At 44.0% G+C, this 18,315-nt stretch overlaps 1 protein-coding gene across 1 annotated transcript in view; it reads right to left on the bottom strand.

Annotated features, from left to right (window-relative positions):
- The window catches only part of MIPEP (mitochondrial intermediate peptidase), a 700,113-nt gene that overhangs the window by 222,709 nt on the left and 459,089 nt on the right, over positions 1-18,315 (bottom strand). Inside the window, exon 17 of the mRNA XM_069202242.1 lies at positions 2,536-2,657. Within this exon, the coding sequence (XP_069058343.1) occupies positions 2,536-2,657 (122 nt within the window). The remainder of the gene's footprint in view (positions 1-2,535; positions 2,658-18,315) is intronic.

Raw genomic sequence — 18,315 nt, 5'->3', positions numbered from 1 at the left:
TGGAAGGGTGGAATAAGTGCTAGGGGTGTGTTGGTTCATTACCAGTGTCCAGTCCCCCTAAGGCAGAGGTCTCCAAACTTTTTAATGGCGCGCCCCCCCCAGTTGAAAAATAAAAATCATTGGGCCCCCCTTAGAATTTTTCACAATTATTTTATAAACATGGCAATGTTTAAATATGTCTAAACCTATTTAAACATTGTAGTTAAGTACTGTTAGCTGTTTAAAACTGCAATAACATGCTTCTGCTTAAAACAAAGGCCCGTTATCTGTATAATATTTATTTTGGCCAGAGTCTGGGGCCCCCCCTGGGATCACTTCAGGCCCCCCTAAGGGGGCCCGCCCCCCAGTTTGAAGACCTCTGCCCTAAGGTCATTACACATCTTCCGGATGTCCTCCCTTGTGCGTGGATCATTGCCCACTGAGTTAACCCTGTTGACAATTCAACGCCATAATTCTATTTTCCTGGTTATCGAGGTTTGCTGGACCTGTGCTCCAAACAGTTGTGGCTCTACCCTGATGAGTTCATCATCCATGACCCTCAACTTATCGTCTGTGAAGTGTGTGTTTTTTTTTTTTGACGGGACATGGTGGTTGCGTTGTGAGTTGGGGGGTGTAGTGTGCAAGGGTGCAGTGTAGTGTGCTTAGTGGGGGGGGATGCTTGGTTGTGTGTGCTGGTTGTTTGTGGTGTTTGTGTGCTGTGAAGATGTGTGTATAACATCAATGGTACAGTTGTGTGGTGTATGCTGAGTGTTGTGTGTGACAGTGTGTATGGTGTACAAGTGCAGTCTCTTTGGTTTGTGTGGTCCTCACTGTCGATGTATGTCGTTTTGGTTGCATAGGTTGTGTGGGGGGTGTTTCATAGTGGTGTGTGTTGGTGCGTCTAATGTGTATATGTGTGTCATGTGTGGGGTATTCAATTTGTCTAATGTAGTGCTGTGTTCTGGTAGAGGTGCTTTTGACCACAGAGGTTCACACGCCAATGATTTTCCGCCGTTCAATAACCGCTGTGCTGATTTGTGGGTTGTAATATGGAGTGCGGAATTTGTTCGGCGTGGCGGTCCTGGTGTTGGAATCGCCTATATCCCACCCTCAGTCGTCCTGACGGGGTCGGATTTGTGGCTGTTTTTAGGCAGATTTATTTGTGGGCTCTTAATACAGCGGGCGGGATACCGCCAACATTGGTGGTCTTTTGGCACCCGCAACCGCAGCGGTTTTGCTAAAAGATAGCCAAACTCGTAATTACCCCATTAGTGTAACATACTACTGTGGTTTGGAACCCAACAGGCTACACATCTTAGCATGGTTTTTGTTACAGGTCTTGCCCAGCAGAATGAAAACCAGAAACCAGGGTTATTTACAACCTATACCATGTGTAGGTAATCAGAATGGACATATCTAAGTTGACCAAGACTCAATGTATATCATCACTAAAAAACTTAATAACCATACCCTCGTAAATGCAATAAGGGTTTGATGAAGCACCAGACACCTTATTAGTTAAGTCGTTTTATAAATGCCATGGAATGGGCTGAATGAGACTGAATTTAGGAACATGGCAGTATATGTTAAGTAGCTGTCCTCCCAACATTAGTACTATGGAAATGTTTAAGTGGGTAGTTATCAAATCCAACCTAGTCACTATCTGGAGGTTGATTAAATAAGCAAGGGACAGCGGCATGATTCCTGTCACAAAGTGCGCAGTGTGACAGGCCAAGGGTTTAACTGTAAATTAAAGACAGGAAACGTATAAAGGTGTCCCACCTATTGTCATGAAGAGATACCAATGGCCAGTGCTCATTTAGAGCAGGTGGTGGCCCACAGCACTCATTTTGAGGACCAACACTTACTTTTCCTCACCAGACTTATCCCAGGAGAAATTGAGGAGGAAAAACACAAGAGGAAGATGTAAAAATGTGACAGAGGGAGAAAGCAGGAACCAGCAAGAGTGAGATAAAGGGGCAGGGAGTGTCTGATAGTAAATCAAAGAGGCATGTGGCAGTATCAAGACTACAGAGCTGTGGGGCTCGGCACCCCAGTATTCAATAGTGCCGGTCGCAGGCTTCTAAATCAAACTTTGGGCCCCAACGATTCTTTGACAAATTACGCACTGCCCATGATACCAGCTTTTCACAAATTAGAGCACTTAGGGCAATTGCATATGTGCACATACAAGAATTCTAGTCACAACAACTTGGTGATTTTAATACACACAAGGACACTGCATTCTATTCATCCCTCAATGTCATTTCACAAAGGTAGTTCATGGGAGCACTTATGCACATGTAACCTTATAAAGGAAACCAGCCATTTCCACACAGTAATTATTTAGGTTGCTTTCGATTGATGTTGGTGGGCAGAATATTTAGGAAATAGAAATATTTAGAATAGTAAACTGTCAAAAACAAATTAGCCTGTTGGGATAAATTAAGTCAGCAAACCAATTTTCATTTATGAAAAAATCTGCAAAACCCCATATTAATATGAAAAAGAAAAAATCATAGACATACACTTGCCATTATTATTTTAACATAGTACCTGTCAAACGGGTTTTTCACAAAACATTGCTTCCACACCATGGATGCCACTGCCCTGGACATGAGGTATGAATAGTATTTAGCACCATAACCTACAAGATGGCTGAATCGCAGCTGCCAAGCCTAGAAAAGACAAAGAGAAAACATTTTTGCAAAGTAATATTTGAAAAGCTACTCCTAGGGACATTGGAGAAACGTTGTGTGATTAGGAGCCATAGCTTAGATAATAGACCTCTTATCTTCCTCTGTCCAGGCAATACTCCCTGGACCATCACATTACAGGGCCTTACAAAGAGTAAGAGCAGAGGGTTTGAAGAAAGGCTTATGGAATTGGGACAAGGTAGAGTTGGCAGAGAAGGCACATCTGGAATTAGGCTGGCGGCTGGGGATCCTGGATGCCTGAAATGGTAGGGCAATTTTGGGGCGCCTCTGGATTTTGTTCTAGATTTGGATGCAAGCATGTCAGTATGGGAAGCAAGATTTGGGGACCTGGAGGCAGGTGGATGTTGGACTTTACAAGAGAGGCATTAACATATAACTTGTTCCCGACAACCAGGAAGAGTAATAAACGGCAATAGGTTTGACAGCAGGAAGAGACCTTTGATGAATGTGTGACTACAAGGCTCTCGCTTGTTAACTCCTCCATGTAGTAGACCTGACCTATGGTAAGGGTCCTCATAAACTTTGCGTAATAAGCAAATTCTTTTCCAGCAATATTTCACTTAAAAACCAAAGGTTACAGGGATGTTATAGCCTTATAGTTAGGTTCACATTTTAAACATGCAAAACAATAGAAATTGACCTGTTAAAGTTTGAGTTATTTCAAGTAACTATAACCCATGCTTTAAGGTAACTATAACTTGCACCTTCACAATGCACAGTTTTCTTATCGTTTTACAACAAAAGTTGCATGAGTGCTACAATATCTGGGGTAATTAGCAGTGGTGAGGGCTTTAAATAGCAGCTCTCTGCTTTCAAGAGCAATGTTTTCATCCCTTTCCATGTAGGCATTTTGCATTTTGGAGGGCTCCCCTCCATCTTTTTCTTCTTGGCCCAGGGAGGTGGTGGTCCCCGGGGCACCACGCGACACCCACATATTTTAAAATCATAGCCCCAGAGAGGTGGGCCAGGGGGATCCGCAGTACCCCCCTATAACATTTATATGTTGTCCGGGGAAGAGGTGGTCCCCGGGCTGAGGGGGCCCTCATAGTTTATTACATAGCCCCAGAGAGGTGGTGGACCCCCCATTATATTAACGATAAATAAGCCCTGGGGAGGTGGTGGTTCCCGGGGCTTGTTTAAGCCCTAGGAGGACGGCCCCTTGTGCCCCCTCCTATTTTTCTCAAATGACCCCAGGATCTGGCCCACAATTAAAAGCAGGTACGGGAGACCTAGCTTGCTTTTTGTTTTTTAAATCAGGGCGAAATTCACGATTTTCATTGTGTTTTTGTAAAAACAAAAAAATGCTTTTTAGCCCTGGGAGGGGATCCCTGGGGGACCCTGGACCAAGGCTTGGGGGTTGGGATAAGGGTACCCTGCCCCTTCTCTTTTTTTATTTTATTTTTTCTCTCTTTTTTTTTTAAGACTGCGGTAGCAGAGTCTCAAAATGGCTGCCAACACTACCTGTCTGTAGTGTTGACAGCCAATCAGATCTCTACATGACATTGGCAGTATCTGCAAATTCATCACAACCCTAAATATACAAATTTGGATTTCTTTTAATTTGTCCTAAACTACTGAACAGATTTACACCAAATTAAGAAGAAAAAAAATCTGTAAACCAAAGGCCACCTTTGTGCCAAATTTGGTGTCATTCCATCTAGGGGTTCGGCCTGCTGGGGTGTTTGAAGAGACTACGGGAATTAACATGGAAACAACACTTTTCTGGACCTTTTTTCCTCTGCCCCTGCCTGACAAATCACCCCGAATCTTTCCATGCACAACAAGATTCTAGAGAGCACTTTTTTTGGAACATTTTGTGAAGATTCATCAAACAGCGCCAAAGACATAGGCAAGTCAAAAAACACTTTTTCTATGGCAACATGGTTTTAAGTATGACCACCTATTGGCAATATGTATGTGTGTTATAGTTAGGACCTGGTTTCTACAGAAAGTGTTCTTTGTTGTGCTAGTAACTAGGAAAATACTGTCCCAAAATACATAGAAGAAAGAAGCGTATTTTGGAACATTTAAGAGCAATTCAAAATTAGGATAAATCTTATCCTGTGGCGAGACACTTTAAGGAATTCCACAATAAAAATGAAAAGAAGTTACAATTCATGGTCCTGGATAGGGTTGTATTGAAAGCAAGAGGTGGTAATAGAACGTTGGATTTAAGAAAATTGGAATCAAGGTTGATTATTAGTTGTAATACAAGGGAACCCATGGGTCTGAATAAGGATGAAGAATTATCGGTGCATTTACATTGATTGATTATGGAATATAAATGTATTTAGAATTTAATAGGCTGGAATTATATGTCGAAGTTTTGCTGTTTATGAATTAATTAATTTTTACCCCCTTTTTTTCTTTCCAGATGATGTAAACTAAATAAGAAGCAAAAGAGCTATTATATCTTCAGGGTATTGTTGAATTACCCACAAATACATGGATTTAAATAAGATGAGTATCCTCATATGAGGCATGAGTATGAGTATAAGTAACAATTGGTTTATAAGATTGGGAAATGAATAAGTTGCAATTCAAATATGTGTGCATATATATTTAGGCAGATTGAATTAATCTGTAGCATAAGAAGGAGTCAATAACATGTATCAATTGTGGGTTTAAGTAAGGTGTATTAATTTTAATTCTAATTTCTATTTTAGTTACATTGGTCACTGAAAGATAAAGTGTTAAGATGGCTGCCAATGTTTTCAGACAGTAATTGTAGTCCACTTTTTATGTTTATTATGTTAGTTATAATGGAAAGGGAAAAGGGTTTCTGAATAGCTCTGTGATCAAGGGAGCAGAGTCTCCTGAAACGCGTCGGAGAATTTAGTTTTGTTTTTGGAGTACTTATCTGCCTGAATAAAGAACACTGGGACTGTAGCAAGTAAGTGGCTGCGACATTGTCTTCTTTTTAAGAAGCACTTTGTATGATTTATAGGGGTTCGTGACCCTGTCGCAGCCTGCCGTGCTGGATGCTAACCTACACGAAACTTTAAGTATTATTATATATATATATATATATATACACATATATATGTTCACCACTAAGTAGTTATAGCGGTAGGTAGCGGTCACCACTAGGTAGTTATGGTTAGGACCTAGTTTCTATAGAAAAAGCTGTTTTTTGCTTGTCTATATCTTTGGCGCAGCTTGACAAATCTTCCAGAAAATTTCCAAAACAATTTGACAGTCACATGAGCTGCTGTCTGGAACATTCGGGGGGAAGCTGGGGTTGAGATAAAGGGGGGGAGGGGGAAATTTAGAGCGTTTCCTATCTTATTTCTCATAGGAAAAATTGAACAGCGATAATGCCAAAACCACTGGACGGAATTACACCACATTTGGCAGAAAGGTAGCTCTTTGTCCAGAAAGAGTCCTTTATGTTATCTGGAGTAAATACATTCAGTAGTTTCAGAGAAACTGAAGAAAATCCAAATTTGTATATATAGGGACACAAAGGATTCACAGCCCCCTTCTGATCTCAGCACCTCAAACCAGGAAGTGTTGGCAGCCAGCTTGGGACTTGGCTTTGTTGTATAGCCATTTTAGCCATGTTTTAGACACTGTTTTAAGTTACCTAGGCCTGCCGCTGTGCACATTAACCCTGTTACATTTTATTCAGCATTGCTTTGATTTTCTAGCAATAGCAACATTTGCAGTGCTGTTTTATTTTCTTTATCTCATTGTACTTTCGCCTAGGAAAGCATTACATTCTTAGTAGGTCATTTATTGCACTTTGTGCTTTCTCCAAGGCTACAGTCACATAGGGTTGCCGACAGACGTGGTATGCTGTGTCTCCAACATTCATAGAAAACACACACTCATACGTGGGGACTATTTCTTGGAATGTCAGCTGTTTTATTATAAAAACACCCCTTTGTCCCAGACACGTTAGAGGGAGATTCTAGCCAGATGACCATGTTGATTGCGGACCGATTCGCTGCAGCTACCTGCCTAGACCTCTGGACCCTTGATCCACATGGGGACAGTGTCTCTCTAGACCACAGGCTTCTTCCTCCAGGTATGAGGGATGATGTACCCCAAGGGGAAACCTGAGGGGCAGATTAGGCTTATTACGCTGTGCTCAGACATAGTTTAGGTAGGAGAAACATATACATCACTCCTAGTAACAGTATGGTAGGACTATTCTTGTGTTTTACTCTGTTAGTCGCCTGTTTGCTTTTATTGTGTGTTATCATCCTAGTTATTGCAATACATGCCTTTTTAGATTCAGTTACTTCAGTGAATCCTTATTGAACTATATCCTGCCTCTGTTGTCTTTGCCTGTATGAGACTTTTGGTAACTGAGAGAAAGGGATGGGATCTGATCGACCACAATTCCCCTGAGGAGTCTTCTTCTCATGCGCCCGGTTGCTACAATCACCTCACCCGGATTAGGCCGACAGGCGTCATGTAGTGTGGAATTCTACTTAGTAGCCACAATCCATGTGATCCTGTCTCTCAAAATCCACCAGTCTCATTAGCATAATGAGAACCTACGCGACAGCTTGAGCTGAGTCCCAGACAACAATGTAAAAAAAGAAAAAAGAAAAGTGCTAGGGTACGCAGGGTACGGACACCCTGTCCTCTTAGATCTGGACCTGGAGCAAAAAAGCATATTGAAAAAAGAAAAAAAAAACGCTGGCTCCTGTGCTTCATCTTTTTCAAGGCCCTGAGTGGGCCAAGTCCCAGAAGCAATGCTTATTAAAGTGCGGGTGGGAGGCAGCCTCAAGGACCACCACCTTCCTGGGGCAAATGTAAAAATAAATAGGGGGCCTGTTTCAGACCCCATGCAGCCCGGGGGACCACCACACTGTGTGTGGGGGCACGGGTGGCCCCCATCCTGCAGTCTTGGGGACCTTCACCTCCCTGGGGCTACTATTGTTGGAGGGGAGCCAAACCCACCCCACCCCCATGTAGGCAATAATGGCCCTGGGGACTGCCACTTACCAAGGCCAGCTCCTGCTATGTCCTGGGGTGCCCGCCCAAGGACAGCTATTTTCTGTGGCTTAGCTGCAGTTTTGAAGCTGCTGCCAAGTCACAGCAAACACTCTGTTACAATGAAGGGAGAGCTGTCACACAGCTCTCCCTTCATCGGATCGGAGGTTCCTCTGTTTGCCTGTCCGCGGAGATTCAGGGAGGCAGACAGAGGAAACACTGCTCTCACATTGCTGGCTCTCACAGGATGTGGGGAGCCAGCTGGGACCATAGGGGTCTTTAGGCTCCCCCCCACAGTCCCCTACATTGAGACTGGATCCCCGAGGGGGCACCCAGGTCACGTGGCTGGGCCCCGGGGGATGGGAGATGGTGAATTTCTATGGTTTTCTATGAGTACATTCAGAAACTAACTATAACAGCCCCATAACCTTTGTTTTTTTTTGCGAATTTCTATGTTTTTTTAATTCTGTTTTATAAAATATAAATGTCCCTGATATATATATATATATATATATATATATATACACACATAAATGCATATAGATATAAAATGACGTATATATGCAGCCAGGGAGTCAATTTAGAGATCCCGAGCCTGAAGAAAGCCTAGGACCTCTCAGGGGGCGCCAAATATGAAGCTAAAACATGTTGACCTACTGGATGTAGGAGTAATAGTTTCTCCTGGGCGTCTGATTTTATCTTAATCATCTCACTACAGTCCCACTATTAAAAGAGAAAATCCCCAGGGTAGGCCATTGAGATTTTTATCCTCTTTCTGTCTGGATCCTTTCTTTCAATTTCCCTGCCAAAAGTACACCTTTTATAGCTCAGCGGGCCCTCCGCCACTAGAGGTTCTCTGGTGAGTGCAGGATGACCGATGATAAAGCATGACACCCAGGCTGGAGTGAGGTCATTCCATACATTTTTTTGTGATGTCCAGGTCCTGATAATGACAGTAGGGCAAATCTGTGTCCTCAACAGAAGGGTATTTTAAGCATAAAGGACACTGTAGGTCTCATTTAGTCACATTTGCCTGGTGTGGTTATGAGTTTAATCAATTAATGCCTTTCTTTGGATGGCATTCTCTTACGATTTCTAAAACATTTCAACTTCCCTTTGAGATCATTTGTTCCATATATAGGGGTCCTCCTGCTATGTTTGTCAAAAACTGAAACAGGTTGTTTTAGGACAGTGGAATCTCTGTCTCTAGAGGAAATCTATTGATAATCGTTTTTTAATTACATAGGGTCTATCATCCATAAGACATATGGTCCAATGACGTTTGCAATTTGTTTTAAATCAATCTCAATCATCTGAAAACCTGATAGGCAGATCTGAAACAGTGAAGGGTGGAGTAAAATAAATTAAGTGATCCCCATTCATAAATGCTATTTTAGAGTACAATAGGAACAGGTTACTTACCTTTGGTAATGCTTTTCTGGTGGATACAGTAGCTACCTGTGGATTCCTCACCTTATGAATTCTCCCAATGCGCCAGCACTCCAGGGACCTGATTCCTAGCTCTTCACGTCCACGAGGATGTCACAGTTGCTCAGCTCCGCACGTGACTCCGTCTGATGTCATCTGAGGCATAAGAAGTCCTCGCCGGCGTGCTGACATCAGTTTCACCATTTTTTACCTTGCCTTCGAGGCGAACAGGTGAATACGACATCACAAGCACAACATGTGCCAACTAAATAAATATATATATATATATATATATATATAGAGAGAGAGAGAGAGAGAGAAATCAAGTATATATACAAATATACATACTATCTATAACATTAACAGTACTCTTGGTATGACCAGACAGGCAACGGGGGCGGGTGGGACTGTGAGGAATCCTCAGGTAGCTACTGTATCCACCAGAAAAAGCGTTACCGAAAATAAGTAACTTGTTCTTCTGATGGATAAAACTACCTGTAAATTCCTCACCTTAAGAATAGAATCCCAAAGCAGTCCCACACTCGGAGGTGGGTGCCCGACTTGTCAAACCAAGAAGTCCTGCAAAACAGAACGGGCAAAATGGTTATCCCTCCTAACTTCCAAGTCTAAACAATAATGCTTTGAGAAAGTGTGGAGGGAAGCCCAAGTTGCTGCCTTATAAATATCAGCAACCAGAACACCTCTAGCTAAAGCCAAAGTGGCAGACTTTGCCCTGGTGGAATGGGCCCTAATGCCCTCAGGAGGAACCTTCTTTGCTAGTGAATAACAAATCCTTATGCAAAGAACGACCCACCTTCTTGTGGACAGCTTTGCCCTTCATTTTGCCACATATCAAATGAAGAGCTTCATCAATTCTGAAGTCTCTCATCCTTTCTATGAAGAAGCTCAGGGCTCTTCTCGGATCCAAACAATGACGGGAGAGTTATAGATTGTCCCAGATGGAAGGGAACAAACTACCTTAGGAAAGAAAGCCACCCAGATTCTCAGTACCACCTTGTCAGCATGGTTTCACACTAACAGCCTGAAGCTCACTCACACGTCTAGCGGACGTGATGCTGTTAGAAAAACTGTATTAAAAACTAAAAGCCTCAATGGGCAAGTATGCATAGGCTCAAACGGTGAACCCATCAAAAAAGTCAAAACTAAATTTAAATCCTGAGGCATTACAAATGAAGTGGGAGGAAACTTGTTTGTTAACCCTTTAAGGAACCTAAGAACTATAGAGGACTTAAATAAAGAAGGATGTTCATGTAGGCAAAGAAAAGTCAAAGGCGCCGATAAATAGCCTTTCACTGTCACAACTGCACAACCTTTCCGTGCTAAGGAAAGTGCAAACAGCAAAATATTAGATAAATGGCCCCTTAAGGGATCAATTTGTCTCTCTCCACACCAAGTAACAAATTTCGGCCCATCTACCGGCATAGACAGTCTTGGTGGAGTGTCACCTGGCTTTTAAGATAACGTCCACCACTTCTGGAGGGAGAGAAAAAGAACTCAGATTGCACCGTTCAATCTCCAGGCATGTAAGTACAAGCAATGGAGGAGGGGGTGTAGAACCTGCCCCTGCGACTGTGAGAGGAGGTCTACCCTGTGAAGAAGACAGAACGGAGGACACAGTGAGAGTTGAAGGAGGTCTGTGTCCTACACCCTTCTTGGCCAATCCGAGGCTACTAATATGACTTGGGCCCGATCTAGGTGAATCTTCCTCAGAACTCGAGGAATCAAGGGTATTGGAGGAAACTCGTAAAGCAGCTGGTGCTCCAGGTCAGCTGAAACGCATCCCCCAATGCCTCCCGCATTGGATACTGGAGGCTGCAGAACATCGGGCAGTGTGTGTCCTCGTGAGTGGCAAACAGGTCTATCTGAGGTGCTCCCCACATCCGGAAGACGTAAAAAACCACATCTGGATGGAGACGCCACTCGTGATCGGTTGAAAAGTGCCGACTGAATCTGTCCGCATGCACGTTGAGAACTCCAGCCAGATGGTTTGCTACTATGCAAATCCAATGGTCCGTGCCCAGGGCCAGAGCCACAGAGCCTATCTGCAGAGAAGGTACGACCCTACTCTTTGTTGATGTACCACATCGCGGTAGTGTTGTCAGTTAAGTCTTGTACTGACTGACTGCAAATGGACAGGAGGAAGGCCGTGAGAGCCAGACGTATCGCCCGCAAGTCTAACAGATTGATGTGAAACATCTGTTCTACTGAAGCCAAAGGCCCTCGATATCCCGGCCTGCCAGATGAGCTCCCCACCCTAGAGTGGAAGCATTTATTAAGACTGTGGTCACCAGAAGTGGAAGACAAAACTGCCTTCCTTGAGAGAGGTTGCCATCCACAGCCCACCAATGTAGATCCACTGCAGCGTCTCTGGAGATCATTGTCGACTCCTTGAGATCTCCTTTGTGTTGAAACCACTGCTCGCGGAGGCACCACTGGAGAGCCCTCATGTGCCAACGTGCGTGAGTGACCAACAGAATGCAGGAAGCAGACAGACTGAGCAGACGTAGGACCTTGAGGACTGGAACAGCCACTCCCTTTTGAAACATTGGAATCATTGCCTGAATGTCCCGAGTCCTCTGTGGAGGAGGATAGGCTCAATTCAGTGTTGTGTTCAGTACTGCCCCATGAACAGAAGGTGCTGAGAGGGCTCCAGGTGAGACATGGGCACGTTTGCAGTAAAGCTCAGGTTGAACAACAACTGGGTTGTCACCTGCAAATGGTGCAGCACAAGCTCTGGGGACCCGGCTTTGATCAGCCAATTGTCCAGGTAAGGGAATACAGATATTCCCTTCCTTCTGAGGTCCGCTGCAACCACGCCATCACTTTCGTGAAAACTCGGGGTGCAGATGTAAGACCAAAAGGAAGGACCGCAAACTGGTAGTGTTGCGACCCTACCACGAACCAGCGATACTTACTGTGCTACTTCAGAATAGAGATATGAAAATAAGCATCCTGTAGGTCGATAGACACCATCCAGTCTTCCTTGTTAAACGCAAGAAGCACCTGTGCTAGGGTCAGTATTTGGAACTTTTTGTGCTTGAGGAACCAGTTCAAAATCCTCAGATCCAGGATAGGCCTCAATCGACCATCCTTCTTGGGAATCAGGAAATACCTTGAATAACATCCCTGACACCTTTCCTGCTCCGGAACCAACTCCACTGCACCTTTTAACAAAAGGGTATGCACCTCCTGCTGAAACAACAGGAGATGCTCTTATGTGTAAGATGAATGATGGGAAAGGAAGGGGGCAGGAAAGTCCCGGAAGGGAATGGCATAACCTTTTCCAACTATGCTCAGCACCCAACTGTCTGATGTGATTAACTCCCACTCGTGGAGAAAATGTAAAAGCCTTCCATCCATGGGTAGGACATGCTGGTGAAAGGTGCGAGAACTAGGGCCGCTTCCCCGGCTTGACTCCACCAGAAGATGAAGATGAGGAGGTAAGCTGCTGGATAGCACCCCGGATTCTAACTCTCCCACGACCCCTGTAGGACTTGTAGAGAGGGTTGGCAGGCTGTTGGACATACGACTGCTGCCTCCCACAAAAGGAAGTTCTGCGGCCAAACTCTCTTAATCTGTGGAAAGGTCTGAAGGGCAATGAAGAAGGCCCAAAGATTTTGCAGTGGCTCTGCTATCTTTGAACCGTTCCAAGGCCGAGTCCGCCTTTGCTTCAAATAGCCTTGCACCATCAAGCGGGAGGTCCATCAATGTGGCCTGCATATCAGAGGAAGACCCAGAAACCTCTGAGCCAAGCATGCCTCCTAGTTGCAATAGAAGTCCCCATGACTCTAGCAACTGAGTCCGCAGTGTCCATCCTGACTGAATCACGTTCTTAGCTCCCACTTGCCTGTCCTGCAGCAGTTCACTAAAATGTTCCTGAACGTCCTTCTGCAACTTAGGAACTACGTCCTTCGCCATATCCATTAGGGCGTAAATGTATCTCCCCAGTACACAGGTTGCCTTCAATGATTTCAAGGCCATACTTCCTGAGGAGAAGCATTTCTTTGCTGACTGCTCCATGCTCTTTGACTCCCTATCAGATGGCGTTGTATGGAATGAACCCGGAGCCGATCTAGGTAAACAAGAAGCTTGTATGACCAAACTTTCCGGCATTGGGTGTTGAGACAAATTGTGGATCACCAGGAGCCACTTTGTACCTTCTGGCTATAGTCTTAGGAACCGCAGGCGTAGTAATTGGTTTCTTCCATATTTCTAATGTGGGTTCTGTTAAGGCATCATTGAATGGGAGAAGGGGGTCTGAAGAAGAAGCCGATGGAAGCAAAACCTCAGTCAGAATATTGGTTTTGAACTCTGACGCAGGCATTAGAAAGTCCCAAAACTCTGCTGCCTTCCTTATCACCCAATGGTAGGTAGTCGCTTCTGCTGTGAGTCCCTCTCCAGGGGATAAAAGCTCCCACTCAGGGGACATATCTAACCCACTAGCAGAGTCTAACCCCTCAAAATCCCCTGAAGGCCCCAGAATTTCTCCTTCCTCCAGTTGTTGTTGCTGTTGCCGCTGCTGTTCTTCTTGTAACTGCTGCACCTCCAGAAGTCTCAAGGCCTTCCTTCTAGACCTCAGCCTGGACTCCAAACACTGCATCGATAGAGAATTGATCAACGTCGAGGACGCAGGCTTTGAAGGAGAAGCCAACACGGGCAGAGGAAGGGAGGAAGCAAACCCACACTCTGTGCCGAAGTAGAGCGTCAAGATCCATCTGATGCTGGTGCCGCCGGAGCAGTCATCCAGGGTGGAGTTGGTGACATCCTTGATGCAGTGCCAGTACCCTCATAAGGTGTTGCTGGTAGAAAGGGCATTAATGGGGCCCGCTTATACGGCGCTGGCAACCCTAGTGTAAATGCCAACGGACCTGTGGGACCAGAAGGTGCACCAGAGGGGACCATCGCTCTATTAAAAATGCTAAACATAGCATTGAGGAACAAAGACTGATCTGCTCCCGGAGCTGGGAAGGCAGGATGCTCTTGATCCCCTTGCGGTGGTTGCGCTGGTTCTGGCGCTCAAGCCCCAAACTCCTGACTGTGGGAGTATGCAGGAGAAAAGTGAGCTGTTGGACTTGCAGGCAACTCCGAGATCTCAATCAAAGTCGGCACCGGAGATGCCTCAGAAGACTGTGGTTGTGGAGTCACAGTGGGGCTGACTTCCCACATCATGCGGCGCCGTCTCGGGGGAGACGCTGACCGATCTCTGGATGAACGGCACCGTGACTCATTCTGTCAGAGTCGCTTCTTGTGAGACCTTGAAGATCTGTGCAACAAAGTGTCCTGTGTCTTTGACCTTTGCCGACCTCTTTTCTCCTTCGCTTTTGCAGAAAAGCTTAGTCTCTCTCTTTCCAGAGCTTTCGGGTACATACATTGGCAGGACGAGCAACCTGCTACATCGTGATCAGAGCTCAAACACCAGAGGCAGTTCTTGTGCGGATCCATCACCGACATATGGCCTCTGCACTCGCTACAAGGTTTAAACCCAGATTTCTTTGGTGGGGACATAGTAGCGCCACCAAATAACTCCCTAGATACAGTTGAGATCTAACAGTGAGGTAGAAAATAGTTCGAAGGGGTGGAAAAAAGGGAACTGACGTAGCACGCCGGCGAGTACTTTTTATGGCTCGGATGACGCCAGAGAGAGTCGCGTGCGGAGCCGAGCAATTGTGAAGTCCTCGTGGAGAGCTAGGAAAAATTTCTGTTGAATGCTGGCGCATTGGGAGAATTCATAAGGTGAGGTATCCACAGGTAGTTGTATCCATCAGTAATAGCATTACCTTACGTATTTTATAATACAATTGACAAATCTCTGGATAGAGATCTCTGTCTCCTCTCCTATCTTTTCTGATATGTGAACTCCACTCCATTATGGGAGATCTCTGCACATGCAAGTATAGGATTTAATAGTAAATGTGGTAGGGGTCAGAAGTAGTGTTGGGAAAATGGAGAATAATTACTACAGAATGGGTGGGATTAGAGAAAATTGCATAAGGGATTGAGAAATATGATCCAACACTCACATGAAATACAGTTATGACAAGTGCAACTCAATACTTTTTAAAAGTGCATTAGTGATGGATGCATCAGAGTCCTTTTTTATTACCTACTTTAGTCATGCTGCACAATAGCCACATTGCTATACGTCATGGTTATAAATTATTGCCAAAGCCAGCAATGCCCATGCCGTACAACAAAAACAATAGTCTCAAAGGAGAAACTGATTGGTTTTTGCCAATGCTTGTTAGGTCTTGGCACATCACCCCAATCATTCAGAGCAAATCAGTTAATATCACCATGCATGAAAAAGAAAAAGAAATTACACTTGACAAAAAATCCTATGACATAAAGAAAGCAATTGTGCACATGTCAATGTCTTAGTGAAAATACATTTGGAAGCAGACAGCATATGTTGACACAATAAAAGAAGATAACGTATGTGGTCACAATAAACATCTATTTCAAAAGAGAAATAGGCTTCTTTGAAGTGCTTGCGGCATAGTAAAACATAGCTACAAACGGCAAGAGGTTCAACAAGGACGAAAGGGAATAAAAAAATAAATGTAGTACATCAATCACACCGCAATGAGGGGAAGGACAGCAATGACGCTGAAGCAATCAATACTTAGTCAATGCTCCAGCCGAAAGATGATGAAATAAAGCCAGCCTGTGATGGCCAATTAGAAAGCACCAAATAAGAGTGACAATGAAGACAATGAATGTTAAGCAATGGGCAGGCTGCAAGCCCCAGTAATACACAATATCTCTCAAGCAAAAGCACATACAGTGCATGCGCTGTCTCAGGTGAGACCTACAAATGAATCTATCCTTGTGTAATGTAACTTGTGCTCATGTAAAGCGCTCCAATACCATATAAAACTACAAATAAATAAATAATCATAGCGTGTAATAAAAACATCCCTAACATAACCCAACTCTGGGCGGGTAACATCTATACTCCTAAGCAGGGAAAGACTAGCCTCCATTTCTTTTACCACTTTAGAATGTATATCTGTGTTATGATCGCTGTACATTACTAGTGGCACCAGTAATACTTTCAAGGACTACTTCTTAGCTTAGCCCTTGATTACCTGGGCTAAGTTATGGCACAACATTTTACAATCTTTCAAAAACTGAGCTTTTATGTGTTAACAAACAGAAAATGGTGTGAGTGTACACAGTTGTTTGTCAAGTGGTTCTAATTGGTCGCTCTAGTTCTACAAGTTCAGAGGAATGCACTATTTCAATTCTAGACAAAATGCTGTTGAAAATAACTATGTAGACAACCAATCTCACTTGAACTTATATTTTTTTTAACTATAATACTGCACAAACCAAATAGTTCAAAAGTGGTTGCAAAATAGGTATCATTATCGCTCAATCCAATGTTAAACATTTCACCAGTCTCAGATTAATTGAAGACTAAATCAAGCCTACTAAAATTTAAATCCATTACATGCAGGTCTCTGGGTAAGCGCCCATGCCCACTGAGATATCCTGGCAGGGGCCAAGCCCACTTAAACCATTTTGTTTTGTAATTGAGTAAATTGGTCACAAAAATAGAGGTGTGTACTTTGACCACCTGCTGTGCTTTGGCTTTGTAAATCCTAATACCTCATATCCCACCAAGTAAATTTTGAAGAAACAAAAGTCAAATTATAAGAACACCCAATTCTTAAAATCAGCAGAAGTTATATTATTAGTAGAGTCACTTATATGGCACTACCGAGAAGGAATATGGTACTAACCCTCTGAACATCTGTTTGAGGCATGCAGTGCTGTAGATTCACAAGCTCGGGATACTTCTGCTAGCTAGTGTTAAGTCTGGATGTGTGCAAGTTGTTTTTCTTCAAGGAAAGTCTTTCGAGTCACAAGATAGAGCAGGAGGGTGAGAGTGGAGTGAAGAGGAAATGTAAGTCATGAGATGTCCACGTGAGAAAGGGTAGAGTAAACTGTAACGGCCACAGGTGTCCAGGGAGGAGGGGTGGTAGCTTGTGACTTTACAGCACTACATGCCACGAAAAGATGCTTACTGTGTAAGTAAATGTTTCTGTCCAAGGAATGTGTCATTGTAGATAAACATGCTCTACATAGAATGAAAAGCAGTCCCACTCAAAAGCGGGGGCTAACCTGTGGATGTTGCAGTTGTTTGGAAAAGAGTATGTAGCACTGCCTGACCAACATTGACATGTTGGTGTGCTAGAAACAGCCATACAATAATGTTTAGTGAAGGTGTGTGGTGTGGACTATGTAGCTGCTTTGCATATGTCAGGTATGGGAATATTTCCTAGAGCCATAGATGCTCCCTTTTTCTTAGCACAGTGTGTTCTAGAAGGTATGGATGCATTTAACTATCCATCTGCCTATGCCTTATTTGGATATAGGGTTGCCTTTATGAGGTGGAGAAAAGGCAACAAAAACTTGTTTAATTTTCCTGAATGTTTTTGTTCTAGCAATATAGAACATAAGGGCTCTTTTAACATCTAATGTATGTCGAACTCTTTCTGTAACAGTCTCTGGTTGAGGGAGAAAACTGGTAGCTCAATTGATTGGTTGAGGTGAAATTGAGAAACCACTTTAGGAAGAAATTTAGGGTTGCCGCGGAGAACCGTTGTAACCCTACATATTTGGAAGAAATGTTCTTCCAAAGTTGAAGTCTGGACCTCACTAACATGTCTAAGTGAAGTGATGGGGACTAACAATGCCACCTTCCATGAAAGGAACAGAAGGGGGAATGAGTGTAGGGGTTCAAATGGAAGGCCCATGAGCCTTATGAGAACAATATCAAAGTTCCATGAGGGTGTGGATGGAGCTTGTGGTGGAATAACTCTTTTGAGCCCCTCCATGAAGGCTTTAATCACTGGAACCTTGAATAAAGAAAAGGGTTGCCTATTTTGTAGGTAGGCAGCCATTGCAGCAAGATGTAATCTTACAGATGTGAAAGCTTACCCGGGTTTTTGTAAATGGACGACGTAACAGACAATGGCCCTCATTTTGACAACGGCGGTAAAAGCCGCCTACCGCCGTGGCGACACCATCCGTCTGCCATAACATGACCACAGCTGGATTTCCACCACAAGAAGAGTGGAAATCTGGCTGTGGCCATACTGGCGGATGGCCGTAAGGTGGCACTGCTACCACCAGCAGGGCCACACCAGTAGACCGCCGCCAGCTGTATTATGACAAATAATACGGCCTGGCGGTCTTCTGCTGGCGGTAGCAGCGC

Source organism: Pleurodeles waltl, chromosome 8, assembly GCF_031143425.1.
Source record: "Pleurodeles waltl isolate 20211129_DDA chromosome 8, aPleWal1.hap1.20221129, whole genome shotgun sequence".
Taxonomy (NCBI): domain Eukaryota; kingdom Metazoa; phylum Chordata; class Amphibia; order Caudata; family Salamandridae; genus Pleurodeles; species Pleurodeles waltl.
Note: the sequence above shows the minus strand (reverse complement) of the source record. Positions and strands in the feature narration are given on the sequence as shown.